The 23,897-nt window shown below is 41.5% G+C and overlaps 1 protein-coding gene across 2 annotated transcripts; it reads left to right on the top strand.

Annotated features, from left to right (window-relative positions):
* Positions 1 to 8,788: 8,788 nt before the first annotated feature.
* Positions 8,789 to 12,826, top strand: LOC149297680 (sorting nexin-33). 2 transcript variants are annotated; one of them, XM_089488321.1, is made up of 4 exons: positions 8,789 to 9,468; positions 11,235 to 11,684; positions 11,907 to 11,950; positions 12,573 to 12,826. In XM_089488321.1, exons 1-4 carry the CDS (start codon positions 8,789 to 8,791, stop codon positions 12,824 to 12,826), a joined length of 1,428 nt encoding a protein of 475 aa, XP_089344447.1. The 2 variants fall into 2 exon arrangements, with proteins under 2 accessions (XP_089344447.1, XP_089344446.1); XM_089488320.1 differs by having other exon boundaries at positions 11,235 to 11,950.
* Positions 12,827 to 23,897: the final 11,071 nt, after the last annotated feature.

Raw genomic sequence — 23,897 nt, 5'->3', positions numbered from 1 at the left:
TTCAGCATAACACCCATAACTCTCACACACTTACATTCAGCATAACACCCATCACTCTCACACACTTACATTCAGCATAACACCCATCACTCTCACACACTTACATTCAGCATAACACCCATCACTCTCACACACTTACTAATCCACTCTTTCCTACCTTTTCTTCTTTCACTCTCACTTTTCCTCCTCCTCCTCTTCTTCTTCTTCCTGTCCTTCCGGTGCACTGAGCGCGGAAGACGGTGGGCGTGGCTTCAATGTTGTGCCGCGCGCATCGTTTCTGAAGGCGTGCCGGCATGGTGGCACCCCTCAGATGAGCGGCAGCCGGGGCGGACCGCCCCCCTCCCCCCCACACCAGGTACGCATGACGGCCGCATTCAATCCTGCTCGCGGCCGCTTAGTTTTTAACTTAGCGGCCGCAGCCGCATTGAATGCTCGTCCGTCCGGCCCCCCCGGCCCGGATTTAGGGCGGCCTGGGGGGCAATTGCCCCCCTGCCCCCCGGCCCAGTCCGCCCCTGCCTGTTTAAGTTGTGTTAACACAACTTAAATACCAGATATCTGGCATTTTTAAGTTGTGTAAACACCAGATATCTAGCATTTTTATTTTAAGCGCTGAATATCACTCTTTCTTTTCTTGTGTACCTGCTTTTGTGGCAAGGACTCCATCACCATACCTGAGAACTCTCCAGGTTTGACTTGGAGAACTCTGGGAGAAGCACTTCTCCTGTTGTCAGGGTCAACACCCGAATCCTCTAGGTCTTGGGAGCGGGGTCTTGACACGCCCCGCTCCCCGCCCATTTCCCATTAGTGGGAGTGCCCACCAAGGACAGCAGGACTGCCCACTGATGTCCTGTCCTCGTCCTACAAGGGTAGCCAGATCTCTCTCTTTTCAGTGTGTCAGCCAGCTGATCTAACTACAGATAGGCTGGCAACACTCTCTATTAACTTTTATTTTTTACTTTTTTTTAAATTATTTTTTTGTTACTGTGCTGAATCTGCTGATTGTTCTCTGACTGATTAGCAGCGTTACATTACATAAATGGAGTATCCATTCAAAACTAGACTTCTGACGTGGGGATCATGAATGGCAGTTCCCGAGGTTTTTGAGCCACTTACTTAATGAAGCCATGGAACATCAAGGTTTTAGCAAGCTAATTCCTCTCACGTACGGTAAAATAACCAGATTTTTTAAATGCAATCCGAGGGCTCTTTTTTTTAACAAATGTTGGTAGTAGAATTAGTTCATGGGAAGGGATACAATACAAGCATTTAAAATACTTTGGGGTGTCAAGTTTTCAAAAAATATATGGTTTGATGGGGTAAATTGAAGTTGCCTTCTTCAAAGATGTCCCAAATAGCACGCAGGGGCAGAATCACCTGATTTGGAAAAAAGTGGTTTTGAAATAGCAATACGCTACTTGTACTTTTTGCCCTATAACTTGCAAAAAAAGCAAACAAAAAATAAAACATTGGTATTTCTAAACTCAAATATAATCTCTTTAGCAGGTTTTTTTCATTAGCACATGAATAAACAAATTTCAAATAAAAGTGAAATGATAAAAAAAAGTTACGGGGTGAAAACCCTTCTTGTTCTGAAGAAAAGAAACAATATATAACTTGTGTGGGTACAATAAACGATAGAGAAGAAAATTACAGCTAAACATGAGCGCGGCAAAAGTGTTAAGGCAGCCTTGGTCATGGAGGATAAATAAAAAAACAACCTGGTACTTAAGGGGTTAAAGCAAAAGATATTTTGAAATATACTTTATGCTTCATTCTGGGGACAAATACAAATTAAATATATTTATTGTCACCTGCCCACTTTACCTGAGTTGCACATCTTATCTGCTTACCATTCATAGACAAATAGTCAAAACCTTTGCATGTATTGTAACGTTGAACAGAAAACTGTATTTCTCTTCTCCCCAAATCTGAATCTTTGAAGAACAATGGCTTCTCACCCTCGTGTGTAACCTACCTTTTTCTGCCTTGACTTGCCAGCTGTCAATCAACATATTGTAGATCTGGGTGTCCACTGGTGAAGGGTGAAAGAACACCCGGAGAGAACCAAAGTGAAGGCTGCAAATAAATGCAGAAGTCCAGCACCAGTCTATTAGGTAGGTGACTTTGTCTGGTTGTCCATATAAACACCCTCCAGGAAGTTTGGTCCTAATTTTATAGGACCCTACAAAATAAACCAGAGGCTCAATAACATCTCTTATAAATTGGCTTCAAGCCACCCTCAGAATACCCAAAGATTTTTATGTGTCTCTGTTGAAACTCGTGATCAGGGCTCCGCAGCTCCTTGTGGCGCTCTGCTAGTTCGGGTCCAGGACCATGACGAATATGCGGTCTATATAATCCTTGACTCAAGAAGGGTCAGAAGCTCCCCTCAATATTTAATTGAATGGAGAGGAGTCGGTTCAGAGGTCTTGCCTGGCTGCGCTAGGCAGCCAGTGTACGTCCCGAGTTCTGACTCCAGTATATGCGACCTCAGCCTGCCTTGGCAAAGATTTTTCCCTGCTCTTCGCACTATGTTCATACTGTTCCTGTCCTGTGTTTTGCCCTAAGGCTGCAGTGCAAACATGTTAATCCATTAAAACAAATACTAAACTACCCATTATTCTCTGGCATTAGCCTACACAACCTCTTTCCTCGTAAACCTTGAATCCCTCTATAATTTTGCATGCATAAAAATGCTAATATTAAGGTTACACTCAGTTATATGCATTGAAGTGTGTAAGATGGCTGGAGTGTACCTTTAATAGGTTATTGAATAGTCTCATGTAGAATCAAAGCATACCAGTGACTTTTCACTGAGTTAATTTGAGTTTATTGAAGTGGCCTGAAGATTCTCACAGGGAGCGGAACTATAACATTGTAATGCTTCAGTTCCTTTTGTGTGTAAATGGCCTGAGGAAAATGCTATTGCTAGTATACCAAGGCAATTGTGTGCAGCTGGAAATAACTGGCCTAATGTGGATCACAAATGCTTTTCAATGGCCCCTGTCTGACTTTATGGTTTATAATATCATTTTTTTTAATAATCCATCTTGCCATCATACCACGATGATCTGTAAGCCTCATTTGTTCTATGGAACAGGACTGCCACCTAGTAACAGCTAGACAAAGGTACTCACTGCTAGTTTATACTGGATGTTGTGGAGGGATTAGGCCAGTTCAAGGTATACGAATGAGACACGTCATTGATTTCCACTTCCATCAGCCTGGGTCGAGAGTGTCTTGCACTGTTCCTAGGAGCAGTATTCATCCCTACCAGACTACCCCAGAAAAAAGCCAAGCAAATGACCTTTTTCCTCAAATTCCCATAAATGATAATGGACTCCATTTCCAGTTGGTCTAGGGTATCTTACAACTGTAGGGGGAATGCTAACTGCAGCAGGGCTCAGGTCTCCTAGTTGACTAAACTCATAAAAGCAGGGCCTTCCTCTCCTTCTAATACGTCTTAACATGTGTTTATCTTTTTGTCAAAATGCATATTGTCTGTTTTATTCTTATTGTTAGATTTTACAATTCCCTATTGTAATAGGGCAATTAATATACATAACATTGATTTATATAGCACCAGCAGGTTCAGTAGCACTCTTTTAATTAGTGGGTTAATTTAAAGTCGCACACAATAACAAACTGGTACAAAAAGAGAAGAGGCCCCTTCACTTGTGAGCTTACAATCTATTCAGCAGTTGATGGGGAAGTGAAACAATATTTTTTGCTTGGATAGGGATGAGTTGATAGTGTCCAGATGATCTATTGGAGTTGTTGATCGTTCAGATGGCTTGATTAGGATGATGGCTGAGAGTGTTAGATAAAAAGGTTGTATGCTTCCCAAAAAAGGTGGGTTTTCAGAGAGCTTTTGAAAGTTCCATATGAGGAAGAAATTCTGATTGGATGGGGAAGGGAATTTCACAGAAGACGTGAGAAGAGTGAGAAGAGGTAAAAGAGAGATGCAAGGAGAAACAAGGATGGTAGTTAGGGGGATATTTGGATAGGAAGGTAGAGATATAGGGGGTGCGGAGTTGTTAAGGGCTCTGTAGGTCAGGGTCAGAAGTTTTAATTCCATTCTGAAGGGTATGGGGAGCCATTGTAGAGATTGACACAGTGGAGCAGCAGATGAGGAAACGGTGACAGAGAAAGATGAATCTAGCTGCAGCGTTGATGATGGATTGCAGCGATGAAAGGCGTGAGAGGGGAGGACCAGTTAGTAGGGAGTTTCAATAGTCTAGATGGTATATTCCAAAAGAGTGGATTAACACTTGGTCATTTCTTGTGTGAGGAAGATGTTTTTCAGGTGAAGGTGGCAGGATTTGGTGAGGGAATAGATGTGCAGCAAACTTGGTCTGTCAGTTGGATAATGGAATTATCAACAGTAAGAGATATTTCAGGAATTGTGGACAGAGTAGATGGGAGGTTTATGGCAATCCATAATAAAATCCCTAAAAGACAGTGGGTGACACAGATAGAAAAGAGGGTGAAAGGTCAGGAGAGGAAATGTAGATTAAGGTGTCATCTGTATATAGGTGGTACTGGAAGCCAAAGGAAGATATCAGTTGTCCGAGGGATAAGGTGTAGCTATAGAATAGCAAAGGCCCAAGAACTGAGCCCTGAAGGACACCAACATATAGCGGTAGGGGGGACAAGTTCCAGTGAATGAGACACTAAAAGTACTGTCAGAGAGGTAGGATTTAAATCAGGTAAGTGCTGGAGGGTTTGTAGGAGGGGGTGGTCAGCTGTGTAAAAGGCTGCAGAGAGCGCCAAGAGAAGTAGTGAGAAATGGCCTTTTGTTTTACCTGCAAGATTAGTAATTTTAATAAATAAATAAAATGTTGGGGTTTTTTGGAACCACCATGGGCTGATAATCTAATGATGAACAAGATAATCTTACTCTTTTAGTTACTTTTAGAATGACTCTCTGTGAGGGAACCAAAGGGGTGAGTTGAAAGTGTCCCCCATTACAGGTGTTGAGGAAAAAACTGAGCCGTTGATGTACTTGATGGGGGTAATTTCTGTGATGTCTGTCAGCTCCCCCTTGCTATCGGGTGTTACGCCTTCCAGAGAATAACATCCTAAACTAATGTCAGCAATAATGCGTTTTTATTGGCTTTTACAGACAATGTGAACCACTGGACGGTGACATGTTTAATCCTTTCAACAAATGGGGTATGCAAAGTGTACATTCCTGGACACCAGTGTCTGTGACAAAGATTGTGGAAGATATTGTTGCTTACAATGCATTCACTCAAAAGTCCTTTACAAATAATATTGCTGCCTACCCCTGTTGATGAATCAATAATGTAGTAAAACACAGTCACAGTAGTGGACAAAGTTTCCATTCCAAGACCCCAGTACCATTCAAATGGCTTGTTTTGATCAATGGTTCATTAGAGGCTTTTAGTAAAATGACTGCCTACCTCTTTACATTAACCTTATTGAAAGTGATATTTTATTTGCTATCTTTACCATTAGAAAGAAGCACCTTATGTATAGGTCATATTACAAGCATTGTACAGCTCATATATTAGCAAGCAACCGTGAAGAATGAACTAATCCAGTTTAGGAGATTCTTCAACAGACTCAACTGACCAACTCGATCTAGAATCAGTAACCAGTAAGACGATGTTGCTGGGTCATGATGTTTCTCTCATTTCTTCCTGCAGAGGGCGCATGGGGCAGTTTGAGTTTTCATCCAGCCTCAGGCTGTTGTAATTCACCCCTCCTTATGCTGACATCATGGAAAAAACTGTCAGTGAAATGAATATAACAGAGGACAGAGTGGTTAATTTTATATGACGCATGGAAAAAAAATAAACTGATACCCAGCAACCTCACATGGTACATGGAAAAGCAAGTCAATGTAAAGATAAAATATATTAGAGATATTGGCAACATCTAATACTAATCAAGTAATAACCTAATTCCCAACACATTTATAGCCAGCACAGTCACACACAACCCATGTGTTTATCTGATGGTACAGTACATGTGTTTATCTGATGGTACAGTACATGTGTTTATCTGATGGTGAGCCATAGCTGTAGCGCATCCCGTACACGCCAATAGAACCCAGCGCATGCCTATTAGCGCCTCCTATGGAAGGAGGGATGGACAGGAGGCGGGGTTTACCGAACAGGAGTGAGAAGAAGAGGGTTTTAATCCCAGAGTTATCCCCCGTGTAGTTTGGAGGTTCTGCTGTTGTCACCCCTCTGTGATCACCTCCTGGCTGAAGGAAGGTAATTAACCCCTTTTGTGTCTGCCCTGAGTGCTGTATAGCTGGCATTGGAACTCGGTTGCTTGTTGTTTAAATATTTGGATAAATCCCAATTTTTTTATCAATACATTATTCCAGCCCCTGAGCCCCTAAGGATCCCATAGATCGCCGATCACTATAGAAACTTTCTCAGGCGTGACCCATGTGATCCCCTTCTCCCTACTTCGGATGTGCCGTGTTGTTTTTCTGCAAACGGAAATCCTTTTTTTTTTTTTTTTTTTTTTTGGATTGAATTCCCGAGGTTCTGACTTTTTACATCACAAGGAACTTTGACATTTTTTTTACTGTAATCAGCAAAACCGGATTTTCCCCCTTTTTTCCTGCGCAACTGAACTCTAACAGCCATAGAAGTTGCATAGGCTTTGAGACTTAAAACTCGCTATTTCTTCTTTTTTTCCCTGTAGGATCATGGAAATTTGGAAGTTTCCGCCTTTTCGTACATGGCTTTAAACGGATATGCCGACTGTGCTTTCCCCCCCCCCCCGAGTTGCTGGAATATTTGAGCTCTGGGATGGGTCTGTGTTGAATCTCCAGGCGGATCAGACGTGGGGTGAGTTTGTTACATTGTTTGGATTAGTCCTATAAACACAGCGAGTTGGGAGTCGGAGCAGAAATACCTGTTTGTGGAACCAATATGCTCCGGATGGTGTGTGTGCTCCCCCTGTATGTTCTGTGTGTGTGTGTGTGTGTGTGTGTGTGTGTGTGTGTGCTCCCCCTGTATGTTCTGTGTGTGTGTGTGTGTGTGTGTGTGTGTGTGTGTGTGTGCGTGCTCCCCCTGTATGTTCTGTGTGTGTGTGTGTATGCTCTCCCTGTATGTTCTCTGTGTGTGCTCTCCCTGTATGTTCGCTGTGTGTGTGTGTGTGCCCTCTCCCTGTATGTTCTCTGTGTGTGTGCTCCCTGTGTACAAAGCCCTGTACAATGCATTGTGTATGCATGAGAAGCCGCAACATAGAATGTTGGTGTAAATGCAGCACTTAAACGTTGTAGAAAGGTTGTATTTTTATTTTTAGTTGCTTTTAAATTTTAAGCAAAATATTAAGGAATATACACTCTACTAAACAATAAACATGTGTGTTAAGTGTTTATTTTAATGCATACTTTGAGCTAACTGCAGACACTTTGTGGGTGACAGTAGTACCCGTAACAGATGACATGTTACAGGGACCCCCGAAGCATCGTGGGAACAGGCAATGCACACAACCTTTTCATGTTACTCAAATCAGGGCTGTATGGTAATCAGGATGTGGTGACTTTTCCAAAAGAGTTTGTATGCGGATGCCTGCTGCTACATGTATGTCCGCGTACTACTGCGTGTGTGTGATGTACAACAAAGCAAGGAATTGGTGCACACCCAGTAAATACTATTTAAAAATCACCTAAGGCATAACTATTGCAGATCCCGTCACACTATATGGCAATATATCTCTTCGCCCACCGCTACGTCAAACTACCACAGTTTTCATATAACCAAACAGAAAATCAGTGTAAGCCATAAATGATAATTTTACAGAAAGTGCAGGGTGTCTTACTTTTGTGAGTTTACATTCTACTTGGGAGTTAAAATAGCTGATGAAGCGTCTCCAAGAAGAGAGAAAAAAAAAACATAAAAGGGACAAGTAAAAAAATATGCTGTCTTCCCTGCAGAATGTGGAACGCTCTGCTGATGGCTTAAGGCCTGGCCCTCTACACATGATAATATGACTGATAAGCCATTGTGCCAGGTGGCTGAGAATGCACTGGGAGCATGCGAATGCCTGTGAGTGAGCGAGTGCGCGCATGCATAGGCCACTAGACTAAGCAGTGCTGCCTTCCAAGCGACAAGCGCTGGGTAGGGAAGCAAAGTTATGTTACCATGTAGATGTCTATAAACATTCCATTGGGTTTTTGGTTTGAACATCACTACTTGTAACGTTTTAACTGGAAATGGTTTAATATCATCCCAAATTACGGTATGTTCAGCCATTACCCGCTTTCATTTAGGCCAGTCTGCGATGTGTATGGTCCTGTTATGGAGTAGAATGGATTAGTATGCAGGGGTACATTTTAAAGCAAGCACAAAGTAAATCCTGCACAGCATGGATGGGGATGTGGATGGGGATTGTGTGACATAGATTTTGAGATAAAGTGGAAGAACAGATTAAGGAAGTAACTAATGAGGACAATTAAGGAAAACATTGCCGGCTGTAGTCATTGGAGGATTCTATGGTGGCATTTAGGATACGTTTATGAATATGTTTGAGAGTGGTCATATGGAGCAGTTTATGTGTTAGAGTCAGGAGAGATGTTATGCACAGCGTTTACAGAAGGAGGTTTAAGGGGTTTATAAGGAGCCAGTTTTTTGTTTGGAATTGTTAGGCACAGTTACAGTAGGTAGGGTTTGGTTACCTTTGATCTATAGCTGTATATTTTGCACATTCCATGAATGTTACTTTTACATTGTATGTAACTGCATTAGTGTAATGGGTTAATTTAATGTTGCAGGCTGTGTTTTTCCTGTCTGCCATCATGTCACTGAAAGCGAGAGCTCTCTACAGCTTCCAGAGTGAGAACAAGGAGGAAATTGACATTGTGGAGAACGAGGAGCTTCAGTTGTTTAGTGATGCATCCTTGGATGGATGGCTTCAGGGAACGAATAGCCGCGGTGAGACAGGTCTGTTCCCTGCATCCTACGTGGAGATCCTTCGCCCACGTTCAGACTCGGTCCAGGTAGATTACTCACGGCATCTTACAAGTTATGTTGAAACTACTCACCATGGAAGCTATGATGATGACGACGACGATGATGATGACTGGGATGACTGGGATGATGGGCAGTCTGTGGCAGAAGGACCCAGTGGTGCCAATGGAGTTCCACACAGTCAGCCACAGCACCACCATTATTCCAGGGATGAGCCAGTCCACCGTCCACGGCCACAGTTAGAGCGCCAGGATAGTGTGACCAGTGCCAAAAGGGGCAGTGTGGTAGGGAGGAATTTGAACCGGTTCTCCAGTTTTGTTCGGTCTGGTGTGGAGGCCTTTGTTCTTGGAGATGTCCCCCAGCTGAGTAGAATCGTAGAGAAACATGCTATAGAGATGGGACCCAAGGGGCCACAGTGGATGCCGCACCCCTATCCGTTCAATTGCTCTGTGGAGGAGCCCACGAAGCAGACCAAGTTCAAAGGAATCAAGAGTTACATCTCTTACAGGTGAGACCTTTTTTATTGAGGTTTAGGGCAAACTTATTTATTTGACATTAATATGATGTTTATACTTTTCCCAATACGCATTAATGTATGTAATCCTGAAAATATTGTACTTACACAAAAATATACCTTTTAAAATATTTATAGATGCTCCTGTGAAGTTTTTTTTTTTAATATATAAATATAATTTAACTTTGGATGCTTTTTTCTGAGTTAAAACGCAGTTGTCTGTTTTTTATATGCTGGAGATCTCGCTTTCTGATGTCTCAGTAGACTGTCCCTTTAAATATACTAAGACCTAATCTTACTGTATTGTTTGCGTTCACACTTTGATTCTTTGTCTGACTAATGAAGCTGAATGGGGACAAGGCTGAACGAGCTCTGACAGAAAGCAATATGGAGGATAGTTGGGTATTACATGATGATTAACTCTGATTGTATCTAATGTAACCTGCAGCTTGCCTTTTTAACCGTAAGAAATAAAGCAACTTTCTTCAACGTTAAACTTTACCAGTGTTCTCACAACATTTCCAACAAAAGTACTTCTAGTTGCTGTCTCGTGAAAGCACTCCTGACACATATACAGTAACTGTACCTAAAAACACTGAAAATACACCCTGGCTCTATCAGTTCCCAACGAAAGCTTTTCTGCTCTGCTATGACATTTCTTCCTTTTATTATTTAGTAAAACACACACACACACACACACACACACACTTTTGTAACATAAATATTTTGGTGAATTTCAGATTTCCGAGGAATTAAAATTTAAGCAGGCAATGCAACAAAGTGTCTGGAAAAGCAAGCAGGGTGCTGGGCTGTATAGTGAGAGAGGCATTAGTAGCAGGAAGACGGAGGTAGTTCTGGCACTTCACAGATCTCTAGTCAGGCCTCACCTAAAGTATTGTGTACATTTCTGACAGTTCTGGAGACCCCATCTCCAGAAGGATATTGACACATTGGAGAGAGTTTAGAAGAGGGCTACTAATAGGTGAATTGTTTGCAGAATAAAAATGATCAAGAAATACTAAGGGAGCTCAATGTGTTTAGATTTGAAGAGAGAGAGGGGATGTCATAGAAACATACCTAAAGCAATTTAATATAGTGGAGAAGGGAAGTTTATTTCAAATTAGGAGAAATAGCAAAACAAGTGTCTCATAATCTAAAACTATGGCTTATATGTAGTTTAAGGGTGTTTTACTTTAAGAAGACAGTAGTAAATAAATTGAAAAGACTCCCAGCAGAAGGGGTAGAGGTTAAAACAGTGAAAGAATTTAGATGTCCATGGGTTAAGCATAAATTACCATTCCTTTGTAGTTAAAGATTTAAAAAACAAACCATAAATTAGATACTTTTTTATTATAAACATTTTTTTCCGTGTGTCATTTTATTCTGTAGGTTGTGATGTGTAAACTCAGGGTGGTTATTAGAGCACTGTGTGTTATATGGGTGTGACACTTGTCGGAGAAGTACGCTTCTGCTTTTATTATTGTAAAAGGAGTTGTTGTGTCACTGTGTCACCATGCATTCGAGGGAACAATGCGTGCAGGAAGGGTGAGATTCCAAGAGAAACTGCTGCATTTTTACTTGTCACAATGTCATCATGAAAGTTGAGTGGTCAAATTCTTCCGTTTCTATGCATGGGGCAGATAACAATAACATTTCTAAATATATGTGCAAATTTTGCAAATTGTGACTCCTTGTCAGGGATGCCACAATCAATCATCACAAAGGTTTCTTTTCTTAATCACATTTATTTTATTTTACAGACTGACTCCTGGTCACACCAATTCACCGGTTTACAGACGCTACAAGCACTTTGACTGGCTCTACAACCGCCTGCTGCATAAATTTACTGTGATCTCTCTTCCACACTTACCAGAAAAGCAGGCAACAGGTCGATTTGAAGAAGATTTCATTCAGAAGCGCAAACGTCGACTTGTCTTATGGATGGACCACATGACCAGCCATCCTGTTCTCTCCCAGTATGATGGTTTTCAACATTTCCTGAGCTGTCGGGATGATGAGAAACAGTGGAAGGCAGGCAAGCGACGAGCAGAGAGAGATGAGCTGGTGGGTGCCAGCTTCCTTTTGACGTTGCAAATACCTTCTGAACATCAAGACCTCCAGGACGTGGAGGAGCGAGTTGACGTTTTCAAGGCCTTCTCCAAAAAGATGGATGAAAGTGTCCTTCAGTTGAGTGGTGTAGTATCAGAACTTGCACGAAAGCACTTGGGAGGCTTTCGTAAGGAGTTCCAGCGGCTAGGAAGTGCGTTGCAAGCATTAAGCCATTCTTTCCAGTTGGATCCTCCCTATAGCTCTGAGCCGCTAGTGGGTGCCATCTCTCACACTGGACACACTTACGAGAGAGTAGGGGAGATGTTTGCTGAGCAGCCCAAGAATGACCAGTTCAGGCTGCTGGACACTCTTTCGCTTTACCAAGGCCTGCTTTCCAATTTCCCAGACATCATTCACCTACAGAAAGGTACAGCACTAAGTTTGCTTTGCTTCCTTTTATGCTTTAGACCATGTTAAAAGTGACTTGTCCACTGAAGGAAAGTGTTTCATTCATCATTAGGGCGTAAAACTTGTTTTTTTTTTTCCTTTTAAATCTCTCTATAACGCATAGTTTAAAGACTTATACAGTTTAATCTCTCCACATTTAATATACATTATGCTGGGTCATCTTGGACCATTTTGCAGAAGGTTTAACGCTTCATTATTAATAGTGAAATCGGTGAGATGAGGTTCGCTTAATGTTATCTTGCAACTGCTTCAAGTGAACAATCATACAAGTTAAATGAGCTCCCTTGTCTCTAAAAACACTGTTTCTGAAGGTCAATGGTTTTCAGGTGTTCTAATTTTTATGGGCCACATGCACTTAATGTTTCAAGTGCTCAGAACGTATTTCCCAATCTGAGCAAAAGTGCAAAAAATCATGTTCGTAATTATTACCTAGAATTTTGTAGGGAAAGTAATTATTTGAATTTCTATGATTTAAAGGAAAAATTTAGCTTGTAAACAGAGTTTGCATATAATGTAACCTTTTTTGTTAAAGAAACTTGTATTCTTGATGACCCCTTTTGTATCTTCTGTGGCACCTGCAGGAGCGTTTACGAAAGTGAAGGAAAGCCAACGGATGAGTGATGAAGGGCGCATGGAGCAGGAGGAAGCAGATGGAGTCCGGAAGCGCTGTCGTGTGGTGGGCTTTGCTTTGCAGGCAGAAATTAACCATTTCCACCAGAGGAGGTTGCTGGATTTCAAACAGGCCATCCAGCATTACCTAAAAGAGCAGATTCTCTTTTACCGCAGAGTGAGCGATGAGTTGGAGAAGACTCTACGCAAGTATGATGACCTGTGACACTAGTGGTCACAAACAGACTAAGCCTTTATGAAACTGTTTGGGAGTTTTGTCTTTTCTGGTCAGAGTTTTATAGGCAAAAAAAAATACATTCCTGCTTACAGTTTGACTGGTGGACTTCTCTGTGGATTTCTTTTGAACTCTGAAAGCATATCTTTCTATGCTTTTACGTTTGTACCAAGTTGCCTCTCTAAGGGGATTGTTCCTTTTAACATTAACTAGATCCCTGGCTACAAAAGGGCGGGAAGGTTTTAGAGGGCAATTTTCAGCTTTAGAGTCCAAAGACTGTGATTCTGTTATGAAAAGGTTAAGTTTAGAGATGATTTATCAGCTGGTGTTTTATATTGGTATAATGTATATTTTGATAGGTGCTGCTGTGTTACAAGATCAATAATAAATCAAAGCTTTATATTTTATGCTGTGTCAAAATTTGGTTCTAGTTGTCACAACATTATTTTGAAGCAGCATCCTGGTACCAATATGGGATCTATTATTACATTTACCTTTTTATATAAAGGTTTGAGGTAATGGGTTGCAAAAATTGCTAAAGAACAACTCTAACTGTGCAATGATTTTTCGTTTGTGACATCAAAATCAACACCCATACATTAAGAACTGGAGAATAAAACTGCCGCTGTGCCCTATTAATTTTTTGTTTGATTTTTTTCTTTATATTAACAAATCCCACGTGTGCAACCAATGTTATTTAGCAGTACGCACCTGACATCTTCCTTACACTCCTGCTTTATTGTTCCCCGTGGACAGCTGTATCCATAAAATGTATTTATTGAAAATGTTTAATTTACAGAAATCTGACAATTTTATTTCCTTTGCCCCTTATTCATTTTATGATGTGGCACCAAAACACCGTACTTGCCTTTTTAAATGCCCTCCAGTTATCGATGGAGATCATTAATAGGGACGATGCATGAAAGCACTTTAACTGACCATGTTCATTCACAGAGGGAAGATGTGATCACTGCACATGGTAGAAACTGCGAGGAGCTTGGGAATGATGTATACTGAAACAAATCTTTAGGGATTGCTATTTTTAACTCCTGATTACACATTGGCTTAGCTGTTCTAATAGTTAATTTTGCTATGCAACGCGAGTGGCTCTTTCCTTGTCCTGTGCCCGCTGGATAAACTGCAGTATCCATGGGGCTGCTGAGCAGTGCAGGACCTGACCCCAGAGCTGAAGGGTGTGCCTGTCATGGTCCAGGGTGGAGTTTTTGGTTCTGTGCATAAATCCTGCACACACTCCATGCCTTGGAGGGAGTGATATCACACAGTAGGAATGCGATCCACTCGGAGTGAGGCGGCAGCAAGTCAGTCTTCTACGCAAGAGCACAGCACCAGCCGGCAGCATACACCTACTAACTAGAAGTGGAATAAGATCCGAGCAGACACAACACAAGTTGCTGGGAGCTCGTGTTGATTTGCGATTACTCATGCTTTGTTTGCCAAACAAATACACACTTTGTACAGATTGGGAGATCAATAGACAATTTCTGCACATAGAGGGAGGACCTAGCTTTGTATTGTAGTTAAAGGATTTGGAGCTAGAGTGTGTAAGTGAGGTTATATTACATTATATAGCACTGCTTTTTATGCTGCAAGTGAAAATTATTTTTTCCATGGGACCTCTTTAACCCCTTCGAGACAAAGGCTGATTTTACTTTTTGTACCCTTTGTGACAATGGCCTTTTTAACATTTCTGCGCTGCTTGTGTTTAGCTGTAATTTTCTTCTTTCCCGTTTACTGAACCCACACACATTAGATATTGTTTTTTTCAGGACAAGAAGGGCTTTCTTTAGATGACATTGTTTTGATTGTATCATATTATTTACTATTAAAAAAATTATAAAATATGGTGAAAAATTTAGAAAAAAATGACTGTTTCTAACTTTTAGTTGAAAAATCTTTTACTCATCTATAAAAGGTAATGAAAAAACCTGCTAAATAGATTCTACTATTTGTCCTGAGTTTAGAAATACCCAATGTTTTTATGTTTTTTTGCTTTTTTCTACCCATTATGGGGCAATAAGTACAGGTAGCGTTTTGCTATTTCAAAGCCATTTTTTCCAAATCTGGTAATTCTTCCCCCCATGTGCCAATTCGGGTATCTTTGAACCCGGCCAATGCAATTTACCCCATCAAGTCATATATTTTTGAAAACTAGACAGCCCAGGGTATTCCAAATGCTAGTATTTTAACTCTTTCCATGCACCATATCTACCACCAGTCTTTGTCAAACTTTATGGTAGTCATTTTTTTGCATTTGTTTTGTCATACACATTTTACTTCAGGTATGAATTAAAATGTTCTAGTTTATGTCACTATCACAAAACACCCCAATATGTGTTCAGCAACATCTCCTGAGCGCAGCGATACCCCACATGAATGATTTTGCCTGGCTGTTTGGGGGCAAAAGGGCCACATTTGGGGCATGCGCTTTTTTCAATGTTGAACTTTGGCATTTGGGATCCACTGCCCATGCCCTATTTGGTACATCTTTGAGCCGGGCCATTTCAGTGTGCCCAACAAAACCATATATTTTTCAAAACTAGACACCACAGGGTATTTTAAATGCTGGTATTTTAACTCTTTGCATGCACATATTTTACCACCAGCATTTTTTCAAAGTTTGCAGTAATATTTTTGTGTGTGTATTTTTCCCACACACACCTACTTTATGTATGAATTTACAGCTCCTGGTATATGCCGCTGTCACACGACACCCCATAATGTGTTCAGCAACATCTCCTGAGTGCAGTGATACCCCACATGCATGGGTGTGTCATTTTTTGGGGGAACTAAAAGGCCACATTTGGTACGTGTGCATTTTTCTAATTGGAAATTAGATGTGTGGCCATCCTTCCCCCCGTGTTAATTGGGACGTTGTTGAACCTGGCCCATTCAATTTACCCCATCAAATCATACATTTTTTAAAAGTAGACACCCCACGGGCATTTAATATGCCAGTATTTTAACTCTTTCCATGCGAGAATTGTTTTAAGCTAATATGCTAATTTTAGGACTTGCTCACAAAAATATATTTTTTATATATATATATTTTTTTTTATTATTTTTTTTAAAAAAAAATTTAACATTTTTTTTCAACTTGGAGGTTCCCCTGATAGTGACATCAGTGGGAAATGATTTTTACATTTTACTGTTTTTTTACTATTTTTTTCTAATTATTATTAATTTTATTTTATTTTTTAATTTATTTTTACTAATCACACTGTGATTAGAAAGCTGGGCTCCATTGACTTGCATGGTGAATGCAGTACCTGTATTCAACCTGCAAGTGGAGCCAAAGTTCTCTAGATGGTCTGGACCATCTAGCGAACTTTTAAAATTTGTGGTTCCTGTTACAGGACGGCGGCCATCTTCCTTGATGGCGAAGATTGCCGGCAGCTGCGGCTGTGACCGCTCTCCGGAGCGGTAACAGCCCATCAAAAGGTTAGTGTTTGGTGTCGCTGGATGCCTCCTGATCGAGGCATTCCAGCGACACCATTTAAGTTTAGGAGGCGATCGTCGATCGCCTCCTAAACGCTTTTAAAACGGGCGTCCGCCGCCATACAAAGTATGGCGGATGTTGACGCCCCGTGGAGGGGCCAGAGATGGCCCCTTCGTGCCGATCGCGGCGTTGCTGAATGCCTCGAGGTCGAGGCATTCAGCAACGCTTTTTGGGTGCAGAAAGCGATAGTAGATCGCTTTCTGCACCCGTTTAAAGACGTGCCGGTCCTGGCACGTCAATTGTCGTAAAGCACATGCTTTTCCGTGCCGTGCCAGGACCGGCAATTGTCATTAAGGGGTTAAAGACATGAAACACGTTGCTGTTGCCAAACCTCAGCAATATACACCTTTAAGCTTGCTTTCCATCTTTAGGCCTTTTGCAAAGCCCTGTGGTCTTTCTTTCAAGCATGGCTTCAGAATATAGCCTTTTGGTATTTTATTAGGTTTTTATATTTAAAGTGCTTCAGCAACACCCTTAATTATTTATTACGGGGTGTAAGTGAGAAACCGTGCAGTGGAATTGAATTCGTATAATGAATGGCAAGTGGGAGGAAATGGCCGGCATCGATGAGCCTCTCCCACAACTCATTTATCCAAAATGTGTAATATAGTTAATTCTAAATATGCAGCGCTAGACTCTACACACCAGCACCAAAATAAAGAAAATCGAATACAAACCCCCAAATGGCTAAAGGCAAATGAACAGAGGATTGTCTCGCTGTAATAAATAGGCTAATTAAGCTGCTAGTAATTTATGTAGTTCATTTATGAAAGACAAAGCCGGGCCAATACATAAGGCTGGCATTGGAATATGGTGCACTAATTTTTCAGATGTTCAGACCCATTGATCTCATTCGTGGCTAGAAGGAAGGAGACACAAAAGATTTAAGACACAAGGAGCACTGGAGAACCAGCAATCTTTATGTTGATCACTGGAAGGTTAAAGTAAAAATACAAGATAAGATGTGGGAGTATCCTAGGACCCCACGTTTTCACTAAGCACTTAATTTGTTGGTATTATTCCCTTAGCGTTGTGTTCATGAAGATCATGTTCTTACAGTATATCAGTTTCCTGCATATTGCCTTCTAAAGTAATACATAGCTATTAGAAACACACTTTTTTTTACATTTGCCATAGATGCAGCGATCTTTAATTTTTTAACTTAATTACTGTTTCTCCTTGGCAGTCAGCTGGCTCAGGCATTCTTTGTAAGGGGTGGTTGAGGATATCTAGATATGATCCGCATGCTGGTCAAGCCACCTTCTGGCAACTGATCTTAGCTTCCTGGTAAAATATTCACATTTAAATATCTCTACTGAGCCACCAACAAAGCCACATCGTGTTGTTGGTTTGCATAAATGGGTTTAGTTAAGACAGCAACAGTTCCCAGTTAAAAATAGATTGGCTTACAAATAATTAGTTCTGGGCCTATTATGCCTCTAAAACAGGCAACTTTACTCTGTCTAAAAAAACCTAGAGCCTCAGTAAGAAGAAAGCTATGTGCATAACTACAAATTAAACGTTCCTTCTAGACTTGTGCATTCGTCTTCGGGCGAACATGAAAACGAACACGAAGAGTGCATTTTCGTGTTCGTTCCGAAGACACGCCGAAGAGAAGACAGCGGCGGTAAAACATAGGCGAAGACGAAGACACACACCACGAAGATCTTCGTGATCGTCTTCGTCTTCGTCTACCATTCCCCCCCCCCCCCTGCCAAAGGTCAAGGCAGGCAGCAGACAGCATAAACGTGGGACGAAAGCTAAAAAGTCAGGCTACCAGGGATTCAAGTAATAGAGAGAGGTTATAAGCAAAACTGAAGCTTAACAACGAAGCACTGGTGTAGAGGCTTGTGGGGATTATATAGGGGCAGGTAATGAGATATCCACCCCCTAGCACCTGATCCCCTCCCACACTAAGTTCCTGTTCCCCTCCCTGCTGCTACACCTGAGTGGAGGGAGACAGAGCAGTGTCTACCTCCCCCCCCCCTCCCTCTGGTGGCTGTTGGAGAGGGAGGTTGCATCAACGGAGCTAAACCCCGCCCCCTCCTCTCCGAGAGCGCGGCACGTGCGCAGCACTCCGTGCACGCAGACCGCGAGGCCGGGAGCAGTGCCGCGCCGTAGACCTCGTGCCTGACGGTTCCCGCAACGCGGGACCCGAGACTTTGCGTGGCGCCCGGTCCTGGGACCGTGCGGCCGCGTCGCGAGGAGGCCGGCCGACGGGGATCGCGGTCCGGGGGCGACGGACCTCGCAGCAAGGTAGGTGGTCCCCGCCGGGTCTGACACCCCCCCTTCTAACTTACCTTGTCTTCGCGGCATCGCGGCAGTTCCCAGAAGTGGAAATCCGCAGGTTCGCCGTCACGGGTTATAGGGCAGTGCGAATGAGCCTATTGGTCGCCTACAGTGACCTCCTCTGGTATTAACCAATTGGTTGATGCCAGAGGAAGACCCTGCAGGTGACCAATAGGCTCATCCCACTGGTCTCCCTCCCTGTTCTATTAGTTAAATGTCCGACCGAGCGACTATTGGTCGCTCATACGGACATTTAACTAATTGAACAGGGAGGGAGACCAGTGGGATGTGCCGGGTAAGTTGCAGCATTGGGGTTTTAAAACCCCAATGCTGCAACTTACCCTGCAGATGCCACTGGTCTTTAACTAATTGAACAGGGAGGGAGACCAGTGGCATCAGCAGGGTAAGTTGCAGCATTAGTTAGTCTGTGCCGGGTTAAATGTTCGTACGAGCGGCCAATAAAGTCGCTCGTACGGACATTTAACTAATTGAACAGGGAGGGAGACCAGTGGGATGTGCCGGGTAAGTTACGGCACCAGGAGTTAACAGTCTGTACGAGCGACCCTATTGGTCGCCAGCAGGGGGCTCGTCTGCCATCAACCAATGGCAGACGAGCCCCCTGCTGACGACCAATAGAGTTGCTCATACGTACATTTAAACTCCTGGCGCCAGAGCTGCGTTAACCCCGTATTAACCCCTTAACCGGGGAAACGAAGAAAAACCGAACACGAAGAATGTCCACGAATATTCGCCCGAAGAGAAGACAGGAACGGGCGAATATTCCCGGAATACGAAGATTTTTTCCCCCGAAGACGAGCATGAAGACGAACACGAAGAGCCCCCTGGTGCCCAAGTCTAGTTCCTTCCTGAAGTCTACAATTTCCTCTTAGTGGCTGGAATCAAGTCACTTTTTGTTGCCGTGCTGCTGTACTTTGCCAGTGTTTGCGCTGTGTACGTAGACGTGCGTGTAGCAGATGCAGCAGCTGTATAATTGTAGGAGACGCTGGTACCATTATAGAGCGGTTTTATTTTTTTAAGTGTTTCCATAATAGTTGTATATGGGATACTGATGCAATGTTTGTTGTGCATGTGCGGCGCTGATGCAATGTTGGGTTTGTGTGCGTTGCTGGCACTGTAACAGTGCTTTGAGAGTTGGGAGAGGATTAGTGTGCTGTACAAACTGCTACAGCTGTAGTGAATATGTACAATAGCAGTTTGTGTGATAGGTGCTGAGCATTCACGCATGAGGGTTGCTGTGTGTGTGATGAAATTGTGTTTGTGCGTATATGGTGTTGATTTAGTTGTAGTGTGAGGCTAGGTTTCCACTTGGGTTTTTTTTTAGCAAAAACGCCCATAATAACGTCAATTCAGCCACACGGCGTTTTTTTTGTGAAAAAACGCTGCAGCCAGATGTTAGCTGTTCTTCAATAGGAAAATCGCACAATGCCATATCCACTTGGCGTTTTTCTGTTTGGCGTTTTTTCAGTCCTCTTTGGCGTTTTACTGCTTTTTGGGGCTCTGTGGCAGTTTTTCAAAATCGCAGCATGTTGACACTCTGGCGTTTTTTGCAAGGAAATCTTAGTGTTTTTCTCCAATAGAAGTCTATGGGAGAGAAAAAACGCCATGAAAAGGCCATGTGGGTTTTGTCTTGGCGTTTTTTATTGCGTTTTTTTCCACAGTTGATGGACCCAGAGGATGCAGAGGATGGACCCAGTATCTGTGTGTCATACGAGAAATAGGCTGGAAACAAACAGTTTCACACAAAACAAAGTTCATATTGAATTTTACACCATTTGAAACAAACATGCCATTACAAACAAACATACCCAACTGGATCCTGCGTGCCAAAAGCAACAGCAAACAATTTGCACCATCATTTGGGGCCAATCTTCCTAGAGGAGCAGACATTCAGAATAAAGTTTAAGTAGAACTATACCAAGGAAATGACATCAGGAGGGAGCAGATACTTGCCATTTATCCTAATCGCTTTTAGCTGGGTGAAAATTCTAACGTGTAAAGGCTGGAAAAACTGCCTAAGGTCGAAAAAGCAATTTCCACAGAAAGGCTAAAACGCCAGAAAAAAACTCCAGAAAAAACACCAAAACACAGGTAAATGCAGTGGCAGTTTTCTTGGCGTTTTTCCTGGCGTTTTTCATCAAGAAAATAACGCAGGAGAAAAACCCAAGTGGAAACCTAGCCTGAAGGTGGCATATTTGAATATGACATTTATGGAAAGTGTTGCTCTGCACGTAGGAGATGCATTTGTGAAATGTAGAAGCAGTTTGTGGCCACAGAGACACTGTGTGTAAACAGTGCATGTACACACGCTACGAGTGTTGGTATCTGTGGAATCTGATGGCTCCTCTCCCCCTCGCACATAGAACAATGCTGGATAACAGATTCATTGTATAATATTGTCTTTACAGATTTATTTATTCTAATTAGACTAGTAGACTGCATTTTCAGTATTCTCACAATCACTGGCTACATGAAAAGGTCATACTTCTGTAGACAACTCTTAAGAAATAGAAAAAAGAAAACAAGTTATGATAATGAACAGTTTTTTTTGTTTTCTCAATGATCAGGACATTAAAAAAAATTGTATAAATTGCTTACCCCATATATTGAAGTGCAAAACAAATTATACATTTCTTAAGGTATAGATAACTGATACACTACTATTCAAACGTTTGAGGTCACTTAGCTGTTGGAAATTTCTAGCGTGTAGCATAATTGTAAAAAGGGAATCTAAGGATTGATTAGGCTTTTAAACTTTAACTTGTATTAGCGAACACAATGTGCCATTAATACACAGGAGTGATGGTTGCTGATAAAAGGCCTATGAAGATATTCCATAAAAAAATTTGCCTTTTTTCCAGATACAAGTATTTTGAACAATAGCCTTTATTACTGTACATATATTCTTTAAAAATATGTATACTAACAAGACGGTAAATCATAAATATAATCTCTCTGAAATATTAGTGCTCTATTTCAGCTCATATGACAATATATATCAAACCCTTCCACATTCGACTACATGGCACCAGCTTGGTACCTTTTTTTAAAAAAATTATTTTTCATTTTTTTATTTAACACTGATGCCTAAATGTGTATGAGGATTTTTTTTGCTTCATTTTACATAGCTGTAAAATTACAGTCGATGTTAAAATTTATTTTCACCTGAAGTTCACATTTTATAAGCTTGATGCTACATCTGTTCCTGGTGTCAGACCAACACAATCTCATCATCCATCCCATCATGCTGAAGGGTCTTTCAACTAATGCATTTGAGCATGGAATTCTGATGACAAGTACAACCACTTTAACGAGGTTTGGCAGGTTATCAGATCCAGCTTTCATTAATAATGTTAACATTGGTGTTGAGGTCATTCTCTGTTTCAGTACTGTTTGACAATTTTCTTTGGTTGCAGATTAAGTGTTTTCTTTAAAGATTTCCCAACAAGGTATCCAAAACAAGTTGTCTGCCTGTCTTTGGATTGGTTTGCCTCTCACTGATGTCATGATGTTGGTACATGACAAAGAAGTTCTGACCATTAATGCATATGTTATGAACAACTGAATGTTAGTTTGTCCAAGTTGAGTGAGAAAGAAGTATTAAACATTCAAAAATGCACTTTTTTTTTAGTTTTATAAATATTTTAGTTTTTATTATCACTGTTGTCATTACTAAAGTCCACTAAATAACAATGCTGGGGGTTAATTTTGGGGAGCTGGTGGCTTATCATTGCGCAAAATTGGGACTGTCCAACAAAAAAAACAGGTCATTTGGCATGTATACTATAAGTAAAATTTGATTCCAGCTCTTCAACATTTGTATATTGTTATGTTTAGTGGTATACTGGGACACTTACTGAAATAAAGCTTTGGCTCCAACACACTACTCGATGTGAGTAGTTTAGTGCAGCTCTGCAGCCTCCAGCAGCAAAAATGTAAGGCCCAGGGATGAGCTGCCAAGTGCCAACCAGGCAACCATCAGCAGTACTACTAGACTAGGGGTTGTGAGGGGAAGCTGTATAAATAATGTACCAGCTACAAAGCAGCTTCCATTTATTTGAGTCATTACCTCAATGGTTTAAAAGGGACTCTCTCCCTATGCGCTGTACGAGGATGACATTTTATATATGTCATACCTACCTTTTCATTACCATCCCATTATTGTATATAAATAGGTTTTATTAATTTTTAGCTCTACAGACATCAAATGAGAATAACATGTATATATATAATTTTTTGTTTATTAACATTGTCAAACATGGAGTAGACATAACATCATAGATTCCTGATGAAATGCAAATGGATTGCTATACAGAGTGCTTGTGACACTGCAGAAGAAAGCCTGCATTGGCATTTACAAATAACCCTGTCGATTATTGGAAGGGTGTACACATGATAGAGGTAAGGTAATCAAAATGGGGAAAAAATAAATAATATGCCTCTAGAACTGGCAATATCTATATATATGTTTAGCAAGTACATCTCACCTTAAGTGTTGCACTCTATTCGTACCTGAGTCAGCTGCCTAAATAAATAGGGGCTAGAAATTAGTGATGTGGTTGAGGAGTCTTTTGATCAAGGCTGTGATGAATTGGAACTGGATCTAGGAAGACATTGTAAGAAGATGGTGCAGATAGTCATATGAAAATAAAAAGGAGGCAAAGACATAAAACAGGACAGCTAATAAGAAAACAGATGCAGAGATGTTAGATATGTTTGTTTAAGAAAATAATCCAAGCAGAGGCCAATTGCCAAGGCAAGGTCCTATCAAATATGGGAACCTGCTGTGAAAGCCAGGCGTTGTCTGTTCAATTTTGTAAGCATTTCCTACTCCTCATAATCCTGCCGGACTGCCAGTACTGAGCGATCCAGCGCTAGGGGATATACTCTTTCACTTATATGCGGTACAGCATATGTTTTATACAGAATACACATACAAATTGTTTACACTGATCCCTATGGTCAATGACATGGACAGCAGTAGATGCCTCAGTTCATCCTGCACTACAACTTTGTCATTTGGTCTATGTAGTAACATTTGACATAACTTGACCCACAGTGCAAGATGATATGAGCATATTGAGTATCTTCCAGAGTCCACAATACCCTTTTAAGTTAAAAAGGGACATGTCCATCTGTGGAATATTAGAATTTCACGGTTTGTTCTCCATCTTCAGAATTGTCGGGAGGAAGTCTCCCATGTTTCATGCCAACCAAAGAGGATGTGTTCATTGGGAG

Source organism: Sceloporus occidentalis, unplaced genomic scaffold, assembly GCF_023333645.1.
Source record: "Sceloporus occidentalis isolate IW3139 unplaced genomic scaffold, rSceOcc1.0.p SCAF_37, whole genome shotgun sequence".
In the NCBI taxonomy this organism is placed as follows: Eukaryota; Metazoa; Chordata; class Lepidosauria; order Squamata; family Phrynosomatidae; genus Sceloporus; species Sceloporus occidentalis.
The sequence above is the reverse complement of the archived record's forward strand: the minus strand, read 5'-3'. Positions and strand labels throughout refer to the sequence as shown.

Excerpts from the sequence above, each read along its gene's own strand:
- LOC149297680 (XM_089488320.1), top strand. The coding sequence starts at position 8,789 with ATGTCACTGAAAGCGAGAGCTCTCTACAGCTTCCAGAGTGAGAACAAG. Across the intron at positions 9,469-11,234 it reads AAGAGTTACATCTCTTACAG|ACTGACTCCTGGTCACACCA; the intron begins GTGAGACCTTTT and ends TTTATTTTACAG. Across the intron at positions 11,951-12,572 it reads CATCATTCACCTACAGAAAG|GAGCGTTTACGAAAGTGAAG; the intron begins GTACAGCACTAA and ends TGGCACCTGCAG.